At 38.7% G+C, this 18,830-nt stretch overlaps 1 protein-coding gene across 5 annotated transcripts in view; it reads left to right on the plus strand.

The window, feature by feature from the left end:
- The window catches only part of KIF13B (kinesin family member 13B), a 187,433-nt gene that overhangs the window by 75,674 nt on the left and 92,929 nt on the right, over positions 1-18,830 (plus strand). For all 5 annotated transcript variants that reach the window (XM_079925899.1, XM_079925896.1, XM_079925897.1 and 2 more), the window contains exons 8-12: positions 1,737-1,871; positions 3,855-3,967; positions 5,134-5,245; positions 11,969-12,181; positions 13,763-13,873. In XM_079925899.1, the coding sequence (XP_079782025.1) occupies positions 1,737-1,871; positions 3,855-3,967; positions 5,134-5,245; positions 11,969-12,181; positions 13,763-13,873 (684 nt within the window). The remainder of the gene's footprint in view (positions 1-1,736; positions 1,872-3,854; positions 3,968-5,133; positions 5,246-11,968; positions 12,182-13,762; positions 13,874-18,830) is intronic.

The following is an 18,830-nucleotide window of genomic DNA, read 5'->3' on the forward strand; positions in this document are numbered from 1 at the left end:
AGCCGGCATGCCGCAACTACTGAGCCCGCATGCCACAACTACTAGAGCCCAAGCTCCGCAACAAGAGAAGACACCCCAGTGAGAAACCCGTGCACCTCAACGAAGAGTAGCCCCCGCTCACCGCAACTAGAGAAAGCCCGCACACAGCAATGAAGACTCAATGCAGCCATAAATAAATCAATTAATTAATTAAAAGAACAAACAAAAAACCAGAAACATTTAGTTTTAAAAAATGTAGGCTAAATAGAATAAAGCTTTTTCATTAAGTGTCAGGATTGTAAGATTTAATGGATCTAAAATGGATTTGGAACATCTAGAAAACTGTAAATTTTACATTTTGTTGTTTTTCCATTCTGGTGCCAACTTCTACCTCTTTTTGCAGTATTTTTACTTTGAGGCTTGTTATGTATCATGTTGAATTTGTCCTTAAATGTTATTCTTTTTCATTTATATAGGAAAATAGAATCTTATTATTTTCAAAGTTTTTCATATATATGTGTCAGTTAGGATTATGTTTGGCTGCATATAACTGAAAATAATATAACAGGACTTAAGTGCTTTGGAATATGAATTGTTATCTGTTTTGTCCCTATGTATCCTCAGTATCTTAAAATGTACCTGGCTTGTAGTAGGTGCTTTGTGTATTTATTAGAGTGAACAAATGAATGAATGGTGAGAGGGCTGGTATGGCGACTCCAAAGCTGCTGTTAGGATCTAGATTCCTTCCAGCTTTCCACATAGAGCCAGGTCTTTAGTAATGCCCTTGTTCTCATAGTTCAGGATGGCTCAGAACCAGCATGTGATAGTGTGCCTATTCCCTTTAAGGTGAATTCCCAGGTGACTTTTTGTCTCATCTGCTAAAAGTTAGTCATATCACCAGGCTGAGTTGCAAGGGCATCTGGGAAGTTCAGTCTCTTAGTTCCGCTGCAGTGTGCTCAGCTAAAGATGGGGTTCCTTTACTGGAAACAAGAGGAGGCTGGATAAAGGAAGGCAACTAGTACACTCTCTCACAAGTACAGTATGTTTCTTGTTCCTCATTAAAATCCTTGTAAGGTAGATGATGTCATAGCTGTATTGTTATTTATGAAACTAGATTTCAGACTGCTTAAGTAACTGTTTTAGAGCTTATAACATTAAAAAAAAAAACCCCAAAGATCCCATGATCTTTCGAGTGTATTATGCTGTCTCTGTTTTAGTTACAATGGCAATGAAGTAGTGAATCTGTGCAGAAAATTAGTCTCTTGATGTCTTCATTTTTAAAAACAGGTCTGGTAAGATATACACCAATGTGGTGATGTAATGCTTTGCCTGTGTGAAGGGGTTACAAATTATTTTTGTTTGCTGTTTATTTATACAATCTAATTTGATTTACCAATTAACTTCTATTACTATAATTAAATAAGCTAAAGTTTTTCAGATTTCTAGATGAGATGAGGATTGGCATGGCATGTTTGTCCATCTTGTGGGACTTCAACATGTAGCTTCTAAACTTTTCTAATTCTTGGTCAGAGCTGCTGCTTTATTCTGCACCTACAGTAAATAATGTGTTTTATTTGAGTTTTCAGAGATAGTGCTGGCTATTGTACTCTGTGGGGCATAATGTTCATCGAGAAACAGAATGTAAACTCCAAATGTGGTTGACTAAGTAGTGAAACTTGGAATGCATTTCGTAGTATAGCAGAGTTTTAATGTTTATTAGATAATGAAATGTGTGTCTATGACTTGTTTCCACTTAGGATATTGAATCTTTGATGTCTGAAGGTAACAAATCTCGTACAGTTGCTGCAACCAACATGAATGAGGAGAGCAGCCGATCACATGCAGTCTTCAAAATCACCCTCACACACACTTTATATGATGTGAAGTCCGGGGTAGGTGTTCAGATACATGACTTTTTTTTTTTTTTTTTAATTTCTAAAGTGGATCATGGTTTATCTTATTCCCTTCAGGTGTTACATGACTTAAAGTCCTAGCCAGGCATGTGTATCAATTAGGACTCAGGACAAGAAACAGAAGCCACTCTAGGTAAACAGAAAGGGATTTAAGAGGGAATTGGATGATTACAAAGTTGTTGGTACACCTTCTGAGGAGTGATTTCTAGACTAAATCTCTAGGAATAACCTCCAGAAGAGCACAGATCTCATCCAGTGAGGATGGTACTACCCCTGAGGCCACCCCCAGACCTGTGAGTTCCAGGCACACCCCAGAGCTGTGATCCAAGATACAGGAGTCAGTGAGGCCACCTTCTTAGAGCCCTGGTAGTTGGAGAATGTGAGCTGGGACGCCTTTTTAGGAAAACTCATATATCCACACTCCTGCTTGCCAGCAGAAAATAAGCCAAAATGGGTGAGGGGGATGACCTCTACTTTGTTTCTGCCTTCTAAATCTTAAGCAAGAATATGTGATTGACAGAACCTAAGCCACATCCTGAGCCTTGGCTGCAAGGGAGTCTGAGAAATGTAGGTTTTAGCTCTCCACCCTCTCCAAATAAAGGAAGTTGGAACAGAAGTTATACAAGCTGATGGCCCATAGTCTCTGCCATAGCATTTTTTGAGCTTTCAACTCTGATGGCAAACTGTATAAGCTAATAATACTCTAGCTGATTTAGTGGAGTTTCTTTTGAAGTGTTACCTTCTGCTAAACAGCAAAGTGTTAGAAGGAGTAAGTTATACTGGAGAACTTGTACTATAAGATTCTAGATTTGTGGAATAATTTTTTGAGCATTTGGACTTGAAGCTTATGAAAAGTAACAGAGCCAGAGATGTGTATGCTTCTATCACACTGAAAACTTCTGCGTTGGCTCATACATTTGTGTTTTCCCTCTTACTTTTTATGTGAACTTTTGCATATTTTATTAGTACCCTCCAGCGAATCAATTTCAAATACCAGAAGCTAAAATGATCACCCTGGCAAAGTGCTGTATTTTGGCAAGATTTTCATTTGCTGAGAGCATATTTTTCTTCTTTTACCATCACAGCAAGATTAGTGCAACGACAAAAAGTTCTTTGTTTTCTATTTCCTTTTCAGCATAAAACAAAAAACATACTGACTTTTTTTTTTTAAACCAAAAGTACTTTTGATTTGGGAAGCTTAATACCCTTTTGTTAGCAACATGTTTATTTATGGAAATAAGTATGAATGTATACTTTAAAGGAAAGTTTTAAAAAGTGATCCAGTCTATAGATTTTGGCATTGCTTTCCCGCATTTCTTACATTGCTGCAGAAGTATAAACTCTCTGTTTTTGAACTATCTGTTTTGAACTATCTGTTTTGAACTATCTGTTTTGAACATTTTTGATAAAGGAAAATGTCAGTATGTATAATAACTAGAAAAATATGTAAATTTAATACCTGAAATTATGAAACAAGGGAATTATTATATGAATAATATGAAAAATTTTAGAAAGCATTGGGTCTTTGAGGGATCCTTCTGTTGTATAAAAGTCAGATTTTTTTGTATCATAAGAAATTCAAATACTTTCAGGATTATTGGTAAATATATATGAAATTTTAAGCGTGGTTTCACATATTAAAATTTATACCTTATGAATAGTGCTTTTGTATACTTCTCTAAGAAGATTTTGTTGGGTTCCCTTCAAAATGTACCATATTGGGGGGCACTGTTTTGTTTTGAGATAGTTTTCTGTCTGGATTCGTAGTTGTGTATAATTTTGTGTGTATCTACTACTAGACTGTGTAGTTTTCTTACACTGTTATATAGCAGCACAAATTAACTTTAAAATTACAACAGATACGCTTTAATAAAGGATTTAGATAATAAACTCATTCGGTGGAGATGTATCACTTTCTGTATTCTGTAACTGTTTGTTAGTATTTGTCGATTTGCTTCCTAGACATCTGGAGAGAAAGTGGGCAAGCTGAGCTTGGTTGATTTAGCCGGCAGCGAGCGAGCGACGAAAACGGGAGCGGCAGGTGACAGGCTGAAGGAGGGCAGCAACATCAACAAGTAAGTTGTCCAGAAGCCTGCCTCTGTTGCTTCAGTGACTTAGTAGCCAAAAGGGGGAACTTCTGTAGTTACTGAAAGAATAGGATTCCGGAATGACTGAGGCTATAAATAGTGTAGAATTTTTTTTCAGAGATATTTTTTAAGGGCCCGAGCCTGTTTTATGTTTTTTTGAGAGGCCTTCTGGGGCTGAGGAGCACAACCTCAGTCAAGTCCAAGGTTTCCCAAGGGCAGCCCTATTGAGGTTCGGCGCCAGGGAGTTCTTTGTCCCAGGGAGTGGTCCTATGCCTCTTAGGATGTTTAGTGGCATCCCTGACCTCTACCCACTAGGTGGCGGCAGTACTTGCCATCTCTCTCCCCAGCCCGAGTTGTGACAACATAGATTATCTCCAGATACGGCCAGCTGCCCCCTGTGGGGACATAGTCACCCTCCAGTTGAGAGCCACTGGTCTAAGCTATAGAAACAAACAAAGATAATCGGAGTATCAGAGTCCAGCTGTGGATCTTGGCGTGGGTGTCACTGTCTGAACAAACAATAACGTGTACTGGCTACATCGGGCTTTGCTTTTTATGACAGCTGTGGTGCTTATTTATACCAAGGTTTTACTTTACAAAGTAATATTTTGTGCACCAAGTCCTTCATATGGTTATACATTTTCTTACCTTAAGCTGTATTGTTAGCCCCTTGGGGGCAGGAATCTTTTCCATCCTTGTGGCTCCCAGAAGGACACTTAGTGAGACAGTCATCAGTAACCAGCTGGAGATCATAGAATACCATCATCCAGATGCTACGCTATTATTTATTTATATATATATGAATGTTCTTGCCTTGTACTATGTTTTAGTTAATCGTATTGTGTTTGTGGCATCCTTTCTTAAAGATATGTGGTATTTGTGTCATTATCTTGACCTAATGGTTTACAGCTTACATTTTTTTTTTTACAAAAATGAAAAAAAAAATTGAACTAAGCAATTTTATAGCTTACAGTAGTATTAGAGGGATATCAGCATTTAGAGTTTATGTGTTCTTAACCTGAGCAGCAAAATGCTGACAACAGTGCTGTTCTCGTGCTGGTACAAAGGCATCTTGATGTTCAGTCTTTGTGCTAAAATGTGACATTTGATACACTCAGGTTTTTACGATTATTACGGTTTGTTGCACCATGCAGGTCCCTCACAACCCTCGGTCTGGTTATCTCAGCCCTAGCAGATCAGGGTGCTGGCAAAAACAAGAATAAATTTGTTCCATATCGTGACTCAGTTCTCACTTGGCTGCTCAAAGTAAGTTTTTTTCCCCCCTTTCTGGGATGCTCTTGGTGGTTGGTGAAAAGGAAGAATAAAGAGTAGACTATTGATTTCTCCCAATTATAATTTCCTACATCAGTGTTCAAATTTATAATCATTAGACTCTTACATGATAGTCCTAATTTTAATGGATTAAGCATGGGTTTCTTTCTGATTCACCAGGACCCGGAAGCAGGGGGGTTTGCGGCACACCGAATCGCACAGTCGCCTCTGAGATTTGGGGACTAGAACAGGACCTAGTGCTGATCTGATAGCTGAGCGCGTCATAGGAAAGGGGTTTCCACTGTGTTCCAGACCCAGCTGGACTGCTCCTTCCTTCTCACAGACTCCTTTTGTTTGATGGACATTTTGGATCTTCTTTTTCTGTTTAACTTCCAGACTACTCATGATCATTTTAATTTGCTTTCAGCTGCTTAAAGCTGTTGTTAAAAGATAGAGTAGAGCACACAGTCATTCACTGGTTAATTGATTCAGCATGAATGAGAGAAATGGAAATGAGGAAGAAAAAGCCTGTATGAAGCGCTGTGAGGAGGATGTAAGGAAACGCTAGATTCTCCTTGCCCTGTAATCACTCAGTCCAGTAAGGGAGAGAAGTTGTGTACACAGAATACTGTAACACGAGTGGGTGATTCCATGAGAGAGAAGAAAATGGCATGTAATCGGAGTTTGGTGAAGAGAGAGACTATTTCCAGGTTTCTTCTAGTCTTTCAAGATTCCCTTTGGTCTTGATAGAGCTGGTGTGGTGGATTAGGTATTGGACTGGAAGTTAGAGGATATCAAATCTAGTGACAATTTAACTCCTTATAAAGTTGCCAACCCGGAATAAAATATTTTACCTAATGCTCTTTTAAAAAATGTTTTTAAAATGGAAAAATAATTTTGTGAGCCCTGTTTAGTTGTGTGATGGCTTATTTTCTCAGTGATCAAGAATTTATTGAATACCTGTTACTCACTGTGCTAGTGGTTGAGCATATAAAGATGAGTTAAGCGCAGGCAGCTAAGTAGAGAACACAGCTTTTGACATGTTTAGAGAACCATGTTTGTAAAGGGAGTAGGGTTTTCTTCTAGTTTCTACACCCTCTCAAAGGCTTTACTAGTATTCAACTTTACTTTCTAAAACTCTACACAGTGTTTGAGCATGCTTTATTAAGTGAAATTTGCTTTATTAAGTGAAATTTGCCACAGTAGAAAAGTGAAATTTGCCACAGTAGAAAATCAGGTAGATTACTTTATTAAGTGAAATTTAATTTTTAAGTGAAAATTATTAAGTGAAATTTGCCACAGTAGAAAATCAGGTAGATTACTTCCTTTGGCCAAAGTGCAATAAAAGTAGAAATTTAAAACAAAAGGATAGGGACTTCCCTGGTGGTGCAGAGGTTAAGAATCCGCCTGCCAATGCAGAGAAACGGGTTCGAGCCCTGGTCCGGGAAGATCCCACATGCTGCGGAGCAACTGAGCCTGTGCGCCACAGCTACTGAGCCTGCGCTCTAAAGCCTGTGAGCCACAACTACTGAGCCCGCTCGCCTAGAGCCCATGCTCCACGACAAGAGAAGCCACCGCAGTGAGGAGCCCGCGTGCAGCAACAAAGACCCAGCACTGCCAAAAATAAATAAATAAATAAAACAAAACAAAACAAAAAGATAAACAAAATTTGATTATTAAAAACCACTTGTAGGGCTTCCCTGGTGGCGCAGTGGTTGGGAGTCCGCCTGCCGATGCAGGGGACGCGGGTTCATGCCCCAGTCCGGAAGGATCCTGCATGCTGTGGAGCGGCTGGGCCAGTGAGCCGTGGCCGCTGGGCCTGCGCGTCCAGGGTCTGTGCTCTGCAGCGGGAGAGGCCACAGCGGTGAGAGGCCCACGTACCGCAAAAAAAAAAAAAAAAAAAACCACTTGTAAATAACTCTTGAATTAAAGGGATACATATTATAAAACGTTTAATTACCAAGGAAATAATTGTCTCAAGTGTCAGTAATTAACCTTGAAGTCTCATTTGTTTAATTTCCAGAAGAAATCTCAATATGATACTTCTTCCTCACACTTTCCATAGAAACATCTCCTGATCATTCCTGATGATTTCTGGATGTGCTTGATTTAAAAGAATATTCATTGTCCTGTCGTTCCAGTGTTGCTGCTTCAGTCCATTTAACCCAACAATAAGAAATACTTTGTTGAGTTGGCGTAGTTAAAATGGCCTAGGTTAATCATTGAGTGTCCATCCCATAGGCTGGAGGCCAGGAGAGCTTGGGTCAGGAGAATCAGGTACTGTGCAAAGTGCTTCACATACATTATCTCATTTATTCCTTGGAAGGCAGATGGTGGTGGTCCCATTTTACAGATGCGGCAACGGACACAGAACCTGCAAGTGACAGAACCAAGATTGGAATCCAGGGCTGACCTTGCTGCCCATCTTCTGTTGCCTAGGCTGTGCTCTTCTTACCAAAGGTTTCTTTTCACTAGAAAGAGAAGCACCTTACTTTTACCAAATGTGATAGAAACTGTTGAATATAATTGAACTTGAAGAACAAAACTAAACACTTTTTTAAAAAGCTCTCTTTATCTTCTGTTTAATAAAACTAGGCTATGATTGTAACTTCTATGTGTTAATTCTTAGGCTAAAAAAATGAATAGCTTCCTTGATCTTTGTCATATTTTTCCTGAAAAACTACATGACCTTCTTTACGATGTTTGACTTTTGTACAAGATCATAAGTAGGGGCATTTTTGTAAAACCTATGCTGGGGTTTAAACAATTTTCCCCAAAGCCTTTTGGAATCCATTGCTACACAAATCATTCTCCCTTCAGGTGTCTTTTATATCCTTCTTTAATTCTCAATTAGTCTAATTCTTCCTGATCCTTGTTTGACTTGGTATGATGCTAGTATTCTCCACTGTGACTTTCATCCAACTCATAAACTTGCTCATCCTTTATAAGATTTGCAGTTTCTTTTTAAAGTTTTTTTTTTGCATTGTGTTCACATTATAATTATGTAGTGCTCTTAGAGTCAGAGAAACTGCTCACACTTGGTGATTTGGCAGGTGGGGGTGTGACGTGGGGGGATGGGGATGGATGTGACTGCTCTTCTCTCAGGCAGGGTTGAGCGCTTACTCATTTGGTAAGTGGTCAGTGGAGAACTGTTTCATATTAAGATTATGTTTTCTTCTCTCTGTGACTTTCTAAATATAGGTCTTAACATCAAGTAACTTCCTGTAATGAGTGCTCCAATAATGAATATCTTTGGAATTCATCTACTTTTTTGCATCCTTACTGCCAGTTACTTAATGAATAATGAAAGCTTTCTTCTCTCGCCTGGGTGATTGAAACTTCTTTCCTGGGCTTTCCTAGTTCATTCCGTTCTTTACAGTTAGGTTGCTGTCTTTCTAAATTAATACTCTTCTTAAACTTAAATGTCTTCAGTAACTCTCCAGGGGCACTTATGATAAAGTCCAAGTTATTTAAAGACTTGAGGTTTACTAGGCCCCTCCCTACTTGTCAGTGTTCAGCTTTTGCTTCTTGACATTATCAGTTCTAGCTGAGTGATGAATACTTTTACTTCTAGGACTTTGCTCTTACTCTGCTGGGAACAGTCTTCCTCCTCTCTTCAATCCCCCTTCCTACTTCCCTCTCCCATCCCCTTTACCTAGGTGATGCTTATTCATCTTTAGGTGTCAAATGTCACTTTCTCTGGGAGTCTTTTCTAACCTTTCAAGACTGGGCTTTCTGCTTTTTCTCTGTTTTCCCAGACCATATTGTATTTACCTCTACTTTAGTTCTTAGCATATAGTATTTGCTCACCAGCATTGCCCTCTAGATGGTAAACTCCGTGAAAAGTTGAATGAATGAATAATTTCAGCTCTGCTCTGCACTAGCATTATGACCTTTGGTAAGCCTGTCAATCTTCCTGGGTCTCATTTTCTCATCTGTAAAATGAAATAATTTGATTAGGTGACTTCAAAGAGTTCTTTCAGCTTTAAAAGATTCCGACTTCCAAAATTCTTTCTCATGTCCATTTAATTTGCAGTTTCTGCGTTTGAAACAAAGCTCATCTGATTTGCCTAATTAAACAATTAAAGAGTAAACAAGAAGCATTATACTTTCTCCTTGAATGAGTGCCAGTTCTTTTGTTGCTGTTTCCTTTTTGCTGATGGCATGAGGCCATTTTTGAATATGAGCATATTGTTGCTCATGCACAAGGGCTTTTAAAATGTCAAGTATTAAAAAAAAAATGTCAAGTATTTGTTGTTTGCCAGGTTTCCTTTTCTCAGCACAAATTGAAGCACAGTATGCATGCTTTTCTCCTGTGGTAGTTATTGTTACGAATCCCCTTCTACCCAACCGCATTTGCTCTTCCTGTGGGCTAAGAGAATGCAGTGGTTCTGGAAGGGCAGCAGTGCACCACGGCACTGCTTGTGAACTGAATTCCAGCCTGAGATGTAATTCCTGTGATCTTGATATATGACATTTGAATTCCATTAACGTGCATGGGATTCTTCTTGACATCTTTCTGGAAGTTGCCAAAGCTGGGCACCAGCAATGTGAGATCAGTGTCTGGAAGTAGAGTGAAGCAAGCAGTCATCCAGACTTTGCAGAAATTGCCTTTGCTTCCTAAAGCCCAGATTACTTTCATTTCCTCCCTTTTCATGCATCGAAGAGTTATTTCCTTCAATGATATAATTATCTTAGCTGTGTTTTCTGTGGAAAACCAAAATTTTAGTAATGGATGAATAAGGGGACGTACTGTTTGTGATTATATTGGACTGTTAGCAACACCTAGGGAACAATTTTGTTTCTGGCACTAGGACAGAACAATTTGGAAAGGCTTCAGGTCTGAACTCTCTCTGTTGCCAGGTGTTATTTTGTTTCTGTGCTATCGTGGGTAGCTGTGAGGGAGTGGAAATCATATTGGACTGGAAGGTAGAATACAACTGGGCAGGAATGTTTTCACTTCACTAGTTCTGGATCTGTAGGCAAGGTATTTAACCTCCTTTGTCAGAACAAACCTCTGGTTTTTCATCAGTAAAATGGGGATACTAATACTCTAATTTACAAAAGGCTGAGGACTGAATAATCTCTGCACAAAGGTGTATAAATCACGGGTGGTTCAAGCAAATTTTAGAAATATTGATAACGGAAAACATTTCTATCTTCAAAAGTAAGAATTTTGTATTGGTTAATGCAGCCCAAAGATAGAGTTGGCTTTCTTGTGATCTAATGAATTCCTCATTAGTGGCCAGCCTGAGTGTTCTCTCTAATATTGTGAGTCTATAATTCAGTGATACTTTACTACTGAAAGGGGGCATTGAATGTAGTCTTCTGGGTAACTCTCATCCTGAGATAGAGTAGTGGGAGTTATCTATGGCTGTGCAACAGATTACCCTGAAAACTCAGTAGCTGGGAGCAGCCATCGTTTGTTACCTCAGAGTTTCTCTGGGTCAGGATTCCAGGTGCAGCCTGAGTGTTCTGGGTGGGGTCTCTCCCGTGGCTGCAGTGCAGGCGTCATCTGGGGCTGCAGTCCTTGCCGGGTGCTGAGGTTGGATCTGCTCATCTGAGTGCTTGTGGGCAGGCGTCAGAAGATGTGTTTCCAAACTCACTCCTGAGGTCTCTTCCTCGGGCTGCCTCACCTCATGGCAGTGGTTTCCCTGAGTGAGAGAAAACACCCACAACAGAAGCCAGTCTTTTATAATCTAATCTCAGACGTGGCAAGCCATCAGTTCTGTGTTCTCTTCCTTAGAGGCAGATCAGAGTCCTGCCCACACTCAGGGAAGGGGAAGACATGGTGGTGTGAATTCCAGGAGGCGTAGATCTCTGGGGGCCGTCTCAGAGGCCGCCTGCGCAGCTGGATTTCATGCAGCCTTTGTGTGGCGAAGCGGCGTGGGGTAGACTTGACTTCCCAAGTCCTGTTTTGTAATCCTGAGTTATATCTAGTTATTTTTTAATGTTCTCAAGGGGAAGTCGTTTTTTGAATTTGTTGAAGCCCATCCTAAAGTCCCTTTAGCGGTTTTCTCTAATGGAGATGAATGTCTTTTTTTCATCACCCTTATCTGAACTCTAGAAGCGGTTGTATAGAAGTTGAAGCCTGTTTCAGTAGTTTTTGAAGTGCTGTCAGATGGAATACGATGAAGTACCTTCAATGTATCTTTTGTTTTCTAAGACCATAATTGTACCTTATGTTTTAAAAAATTTACAAGGTGCTTGATAGCATTATAACAGCACCACTTTCTGAGCTATTATTCAGGCTTCACAGAGACTCCAGGTACATGGCGTTATGGAGTAGATTGTAGGTAATCACTCTTTGATCAAATACTGTTACGACTGTTCAGTCTTCTCAGGGAGATTTTGTAGGCACTTAAGAAAGCATCCTTTTTTATTCTGAGCAGTCTGCTGACTTATGGTATCATGTTGCCTGTTAAAAGAGGACAAATTGACTTAGAATTAATTTTTATTAAACTGAAATAAGTGTGGGCTTCATTGTATTTCCCAGTTCTTTCTCAAAAACCAAAGCTACCTTTTGCAGAAAAGTAGCTTTTGCCAGCGAAGAAAGAGCATGGGACTGGGAGCCAGTATACCTGTACTTAAGTCCTGGCTTTGTCCTTAAATCTGTGTTTGACCTTGGGACATTATCTCATCATATGGGGCTTCAGCGTTCCCATATGATGTTTTCTTCCAACTTTAAAATGGTATTCAATTTCTTTTCTTCTCCAGGACAGTCTTGGGGGTAACAGCAAGACAGCCATGGTAGCTACTGTGAGTCCGGCCGCTGACAACTATGACGAAACACTTTCAACCCTGCGGTATGCAGATCGTGCCAAGAACATCGTGAACCACGCTGTGGTGAACGAGGATCCCAATGCACGGATTATCCGGGACCTCCGAGAAGAAGTAGAAAAACTCCGAGAGCAGCTAACCAAAGCAGAGGTATGAGGCACCGCCGAGCAGCATTATGGGTCTAGGAAAATCCAGTAAAGCTAGAACTTGAATTTTCTTCCCCCAGGGCCATAAGTGATGAGTAGAACTTTTGAATTTCCTATAGGAAGAGAAATTTGAGATGAGTAATAAAGGAAGACAGATAAATTGTCATAGTTGAAATTTAGATAGTTTTTACAGGTGTTAAAGGATTGAATAGGAGAGAATAAGGGGAATTGAGAAAATGTTTCTTTCCACAGTATAGGCAGCCGACGAGAAAAGAGGTACAGTAGAATAGGGTAGAGAAAGAGAGATGCTTGAAACAAAAATAGATACAACTTAATACTAGTGCAGCAAATGGTGGTGAACGTGCATAGGCTAATTAGAAGAGGAATCAAACAGATTTGTGTTGTATCAGATGTTCACAGGTTGAAGTCCAAACAGAAATCCTAAGGAGGTCTTGCACACCATAATAAGCTAGTTTTTCCATGTTATGGGTTAATTATGTTCATAGGAAAAAATATAGCAGAAGTAGCCATCTGTTTAAAACTGCCCTGTTTCACTATCCTTTGTACATTCTATAGTGTATGATATTTATGTTCCATTACTGAATTTAAAACCTACACAATTCTAACCAAAAATCTTTTTTATTAATTTTTAAAGATTTATTTTAAAAAATTTATTTTATTGAAGTATAGTTGATTTACAGTGTTGTGTCAATTTCTGCTGTGCAGCACAGTGATTCAGTTGTATACATATTCTTTTTCATATTCTTTTCCATTATGGTTTATTACAGGATATCAAATATAGTTCCCTGTGCTATTCAGTAGGACCTTTTTGTTTATCCGTTCTATACGTAATATTTTCAAATGCTTATCCTTTTATCAAAAGTGGGATGAAATGTCAGATTCAGGATCCCTACTTTAATTAGCATTTCTGTTCCCATTATTTCCAAGCACTGTGGGATTCTTTCTTGGGCCTGAGGCCATAGCCCTCTTCTCATGACCTGTTTTCTGGTAGTATAACAGTAAATTACATGGTCAAAACAATTATCTTGATTGTATTTTTGCCTGTTGAATTCTATCCTGTTTTTACAGGAATAATTTTACAGTTCATCAAGATTCTTTGAAAGCTTGTTTCTGTCTTCCTGGTATCAATAACACCGTCCAGTTTTCAACATGTGCAAATTTAGTCTGCATATACTTGAAGAAACACCCAAAGTCATCAATTAAGAGTAGAATGAGTCACACATATGAGTCTAGACCTATTGAGATTTAAAAAAATAAGCCCTTGGTAGCTTGAACTTTTTATCTCCCTAAATGTAATTAGATCTCATAGTAACAACAGGTTAGAGAAAAATGAAAAGGTTAAGTCTTCTTTCAAACCCACTGGATAACTAGGTGAGTCTGTGGGACCCACACAGTCTGGATGCTGTGGGTCAGGGACAGTCCTTGTGTCTTAGGCAGGTCAGGGACCCCAGTGAGCTGTAGAGCTAAGAAGAGTCAGGTTGTTCCTCTTGTCCTCCTGGATTTAGCGAATTCTTTTTTCAGGGCATTGTATAGACGTTTCATGAAATAAACATTTTGCTTGTAGGCAATGAAATCTCCAGAGCTGAAAGACCGGCTGGAAGAATCAGAGAAGCTAATCCAGGAAATGACTGTGACCTGGGAGGAGAAATTAAGGAAAACCGAGGAGATTGCCCAGGTTCGTGCTTCCTGCTTAAGGAGAGAGAAACGTCGTGGCAGTTTGCGCAGTGCAACTCGGAGCCTGTTTCTGATTTCTTTTTGATTTTTAGCTTTGAAGATGGCAAATTTAGCAGATTAAGATTTAAATAAGATCTAAATCCAGGAGTCTTTACTTTACAAAGTTCATTTGAAGGATAAAGACATAATTACAATTAATTGTTCATTATGTAAGAAATATATTTTTAGTGTCATAAAATTTTTTAAATGATATAACTAGCCATTGGCTCTGAACACCCAATTCTGTTAAGTGCTTTGCAAACATAAGGAACTTACCCAACTTCAAAATTATTAGTAGTAGATATTTAGGCTATGAGCGTCTTGCTTCCATATGACAACTCAGTAAAAGTAATATGAAATACCTAAATCTGAGGTGACTGTCTCTTATTTTTAGACCATTAAATATAAAGTAGTGAAATCTTCCAGTGGGTGCATTAGCATTTGGAAAAAATCCTAAAATGTCCAACTGTGTGCCTAGTAAAGGGTTTACTCTGTGACTTTCCTCTTAGATGCTTATTCAGCCTCTGTTTTAGAAATATACATGGTAATGTGGAGGTCAGTACCACACTGAGCAGTCTTCTCATGATTGGATAACTCTGATGGTAGATTGAACTGAAATCTTTTATTCTTCCATTTCTGTTCATTGGCCTTAGTTTGTTCTTCCAAAGCTAAGAGAATAAGTGTCCCACTTGTATGTAGTAACTAATAATAACAGTAATAACCAATACTTATTGGGTACATGTACATATTGGGTCCTATGCTAAGCACATCTAAATATACAGCATTTTATTTAATCTTCCCAATAGCCCTGCAAGATAGGATCTGTTATTACCCAGATATTGAAAGTCACCTCTACCTCTTCCCCTCCTTTTCTAAAATTAAAAATTTCTTGTGTTTTCAACTGTTCTGTGTATTAACAAAATAGAACTTGCTACTTCTTTTGTTACCCAGTAGATTCCATCTTTCAGTGTGCTGTCCAGAATCAATTGATGCATCAGATGTTGTAGGACAGTACTATTACTATGTAGCATAAGGTGGATGTTAGATTTATATTAGTGCAGACTAGGATTTAAGTTGATTTTTAAACATTTTTAGTACAGTCCTTTTCAAAATAAATAAAAATATGAGTGTAATAAATCCACACGTACCCATTACCCAACTTCATTAAAGACCAACATAAGACCCGTCTTGTTTTATCTGTATCCCTGCACTGGGTTATTTTAAAGCATATCCCTCAGATTACAGAGAAGAGAATACACCAGTATATAAACTTTACTTCTCATTACATATTACACTTGCTGTTTTTCATAAATTAAATTCTTATTTAATAAGAATTAATTCTAATTATCATTCAATTTGGAACTAATTTATGTGAGCATTTTTGGGCTACTCTGAAAATAAAACATTGACTTTGAAGTGCTATTGTACTTGGGTTGCTTTGCTCTGATACGAAGCAGGGTAGGTCTAAGTGAGAGTGTAGTGCTGATGCAGCTTATCTGTAGCATCTTTCCTCGCCTAACTGTCCTCTGTCTCGGTCATATGCCCCTTTTGAGGACAGCCTGATTTTATCCAACACCTCATTTAACACCTTATCTTTCCAAGCCCCCAGGCTTCAGTGCTGCTGAGCTTTCTTCTCCTCTCTCACTGGTCTATTGGTCATTGACCTCTTTGCAATACAGACTGGCATTTCCTAAAATGTATTCCTGGCAGTATAGCCACAGACTGTTAATAAGTCTTAACAGACTGTTAATAGCCACAGACTGTTAATAAGGGAAAAAAATGGTTCATGATCAGATAACTTTGAGGAAACCTAGGTGAACTCAGCCAAATGGATTTCTTTTTTGAAGAGCTCTTTGGGAGTCTGTTCTAAGTCATCCAGACTCTCAAAGTCCTCTGGGTTCTGTGGCTTCTTCCTCTAGTATGCCCTGCCAGTGATTGTCCCTGCCAGTGAACCTGGAGATTGTCCCTGCCAGTGAACCCTGTGGAAGCTGTCTGTACCCTTTTGACCCTTAAATCATGAGTACTTTATTTACTATTCAGTTTTTTGTGTGTACTTTTATTACCTAATGAGTTTGTAGGGTTCTCAAGAAAAAAGGCTGTATCTCTTAATTTTTGAAACTATGTGCTCAGTAGTATTTTTGAGTAAACAGTCAGAACTCAAGTTGACTACTTTCTCAGCCCAGTGGCATATCTTTGATACCAAGTTCTCTTATTTTCATCTTTTATGTTCTCAATAAAGAAATGTACACTTACGTGAGATAGATCAAGGGTTAGCAAACTAAGCCCTTGGGCAAAAACCCGGCCTGCCACTTCTTTTCATGGTTTTATTGGAATGTGCCATGCTCATATGTTTTTGTATTATTTATGGCTTCACAGTTGAATAGCTGTGACAGAGACCATAGGACCCAGATGACTAAAATATTTACTGTTTGACATTTTATAGAAAAAGTTAACTAATCTCTGATATCAGAAGCAATATTTAGTAAATGTAACTATATTTTATCATACAATACTTGTTTATTCTTTGAACTGATTCCTAGATGTTGCAAACTTTTGTTGCTTTTTAATGATTAAAAACTTCAAAATTTTTGGCGGCAGATGTAGCAATGAATTGACAGTTTTTCAACGCTGTGCCCTTCGGTTTAAACAAAAATTTTATGGTATTTCTACCATTATAAAATCTCAAACGACAGGAAAACGCTTAAGGAAGTAGGATAAAACAGTAGTTTACTCTAACTGCTAACTTAGACAATTATTCATTTATATTCCTTTCTCTGGCATAGATTTGCTCAATGACCTTGGGCAAACCTATATTCAGTGACATTCATTCCATATTCAATTATCAATATTGAGCAAAAGTCAGAGAGTTATTATTGGAGAGTGTGGGGATGGTTGGAAGTAAGTTAAGTCTGGCCATTCATTATAGGGCTTTGAATGTCAAACTAAAATTCTTAGATTTCAGCAGTAGGAGCTAGAAAGATTTTGATTTATCTTTTAAAACATTTACTATATGCTATGTACTATGTAAGTATATCCTGGCTGTTTTATATACATTATCTCATTTAAATCCTGTCTTCTCCCTTACTCTGAGTGGCTTTACCTTTGTTAAGTCATATAGTCTTTTTCAGGCTTGCCTTTGCCTCTGTATGAATTAAAATTTTGCCACTAGATGACAGTAACCAAACTTCTTCTAAATCTTTTAATTATTTCCATTTACTAGAGTCCTAATAAGAATATAAGTAGAAGAAACTATTGTATTACAAAAGTAGTATTTACTTATAGAAAATACAGAAAGATTATTATGAAGAAAATTTAATTGAACGGATCCAGTCATCCAAAGAAAACTACTGTTAATATTTCTGTGGTTTCTTCCACGTTTTCCCAGTGCACAGATTAATATACTAGTTATACCCTACATTTTAAATTTAATATTAGTTCATGAACATCTACCCACTTCATTCGTAGTTTACAAAAAAAGACATTTTTATAGAGAAATGTTTCTTCTCATTATTGGAATAATTCTTTAATTACACCAACATCCCTTTGTAAAAGACCTTTCCCTCAGTAAGGGACCATACAAGATATATTAGAATTGCTTTCTTCGTTTTAGGAACATGGTTTTTTATCAAGGATAATCATTGCTTAGAATTGAGTGCTGAAAACTAATGGCTAGTGCTAAACCACTCAGCACTTCCGAAAGAACCCAGTAATGTTTGTTAGAGAAGAGACTCAATTCAAAGGCCCAGAACCAAAATATCCCCTTCAGTATGTTTGTAATAGTATCATTCTAGGGGTGATTGACTGGGTTGCAGTGGCTGTATAAATTAGGATGTGTGCCTAGAAATAGCAAAATTCTAAGGCTGCAATTTAACTATACTGCAGACTTACTGTGTGGCCCTAGTTAAGTGACTTAGTTTGTGTTGTCTTTCCTCGGAATCAGAGGTTCTTGATGACTCATCACTATTCGCTATTTATACATAGTTAAAGACACCCTGCTCTGCCCTGATTCGGTTGCAGGATTCATGCGTATCTCCCTAGGTGCACGCGTGTGTATGTTGCATGTACTCACAGATCGGTAGGCACGAAAAGGAAAGGTTCATGTTCTTATGAAAATAGGGCTTTACTGAATATGCAGATTTTATTTTGATAAATTCACGACAGCGACGATTTGAGTGCTATTCTGTGTTATGCACTGTGCTAGGTGCTAGGAATACACAGTGGAGAGATAGGGTCCCTGCCCTCACAGAGAAACGGTCGAGTAAAAAGTTACCAAGTTTGAGAACAGGTGTGCTCCAGATAGGAGGAATAGGTGTAAAACTCTTAAGCTAGAGAGAGCATTCTTGAGACTTCGAGGGCCCTGGAAGATGTTCCACTAACTGCATACAGGCTTTGAGAGTAGGGGTGACAAGATGTGATGATGGTGAGTAAATGGGCCAGATTGAAGGACCTTGTGGGCTTGGTTGAGGGAGTTTGGCCTTTATCCCTGCTGGAGACCCACTGAGGATATCAAGCAGCAGAGTGTATTAAATACTTGGCTTTTCAGAAAGATCACAATTGAGTAAAACACACTTATATTTGCTCACATATACAGAATTAAATGTGAAAGGTGAATTCAGGATGTTAGATATTTTCAAGAATGAAAAATGAGAACTTAGTATATTTGGTTGCTGTTTGTAATGGCTTTATTTTATTTATTTAAAAAAATTTATTTATTTATGGCTGTGTCGGGTCTTCGTTTCTGTGCGAGGGCTTTCTCTAGTTGCGGCGTGCGGGGACCACTCTTGATCGCGGTGCGTGGGCCTCTCGCTATCGCGGCCTCTCGTTGCGGAGCACAGGCTCCAGATGCGCAGGCTCAGTAGTTGTGGCGCACGGGCTTAGTTGCTCCGCGGCATGTGGGATCTTCCCAGACCATGGCTCGA

This window comes from Stenella coeruleoalba, assembly GCF_951394435.1.
Source record: "Stenella coeruleoalba genome assembly, chromosome: 7".
NCBI classification, from domain to species: Eukaryota; Metazoa; Chordata; class Mammalia; order Artiodactyla; family Delphinidae; genus Stenella; species Stenella coeruleoalba.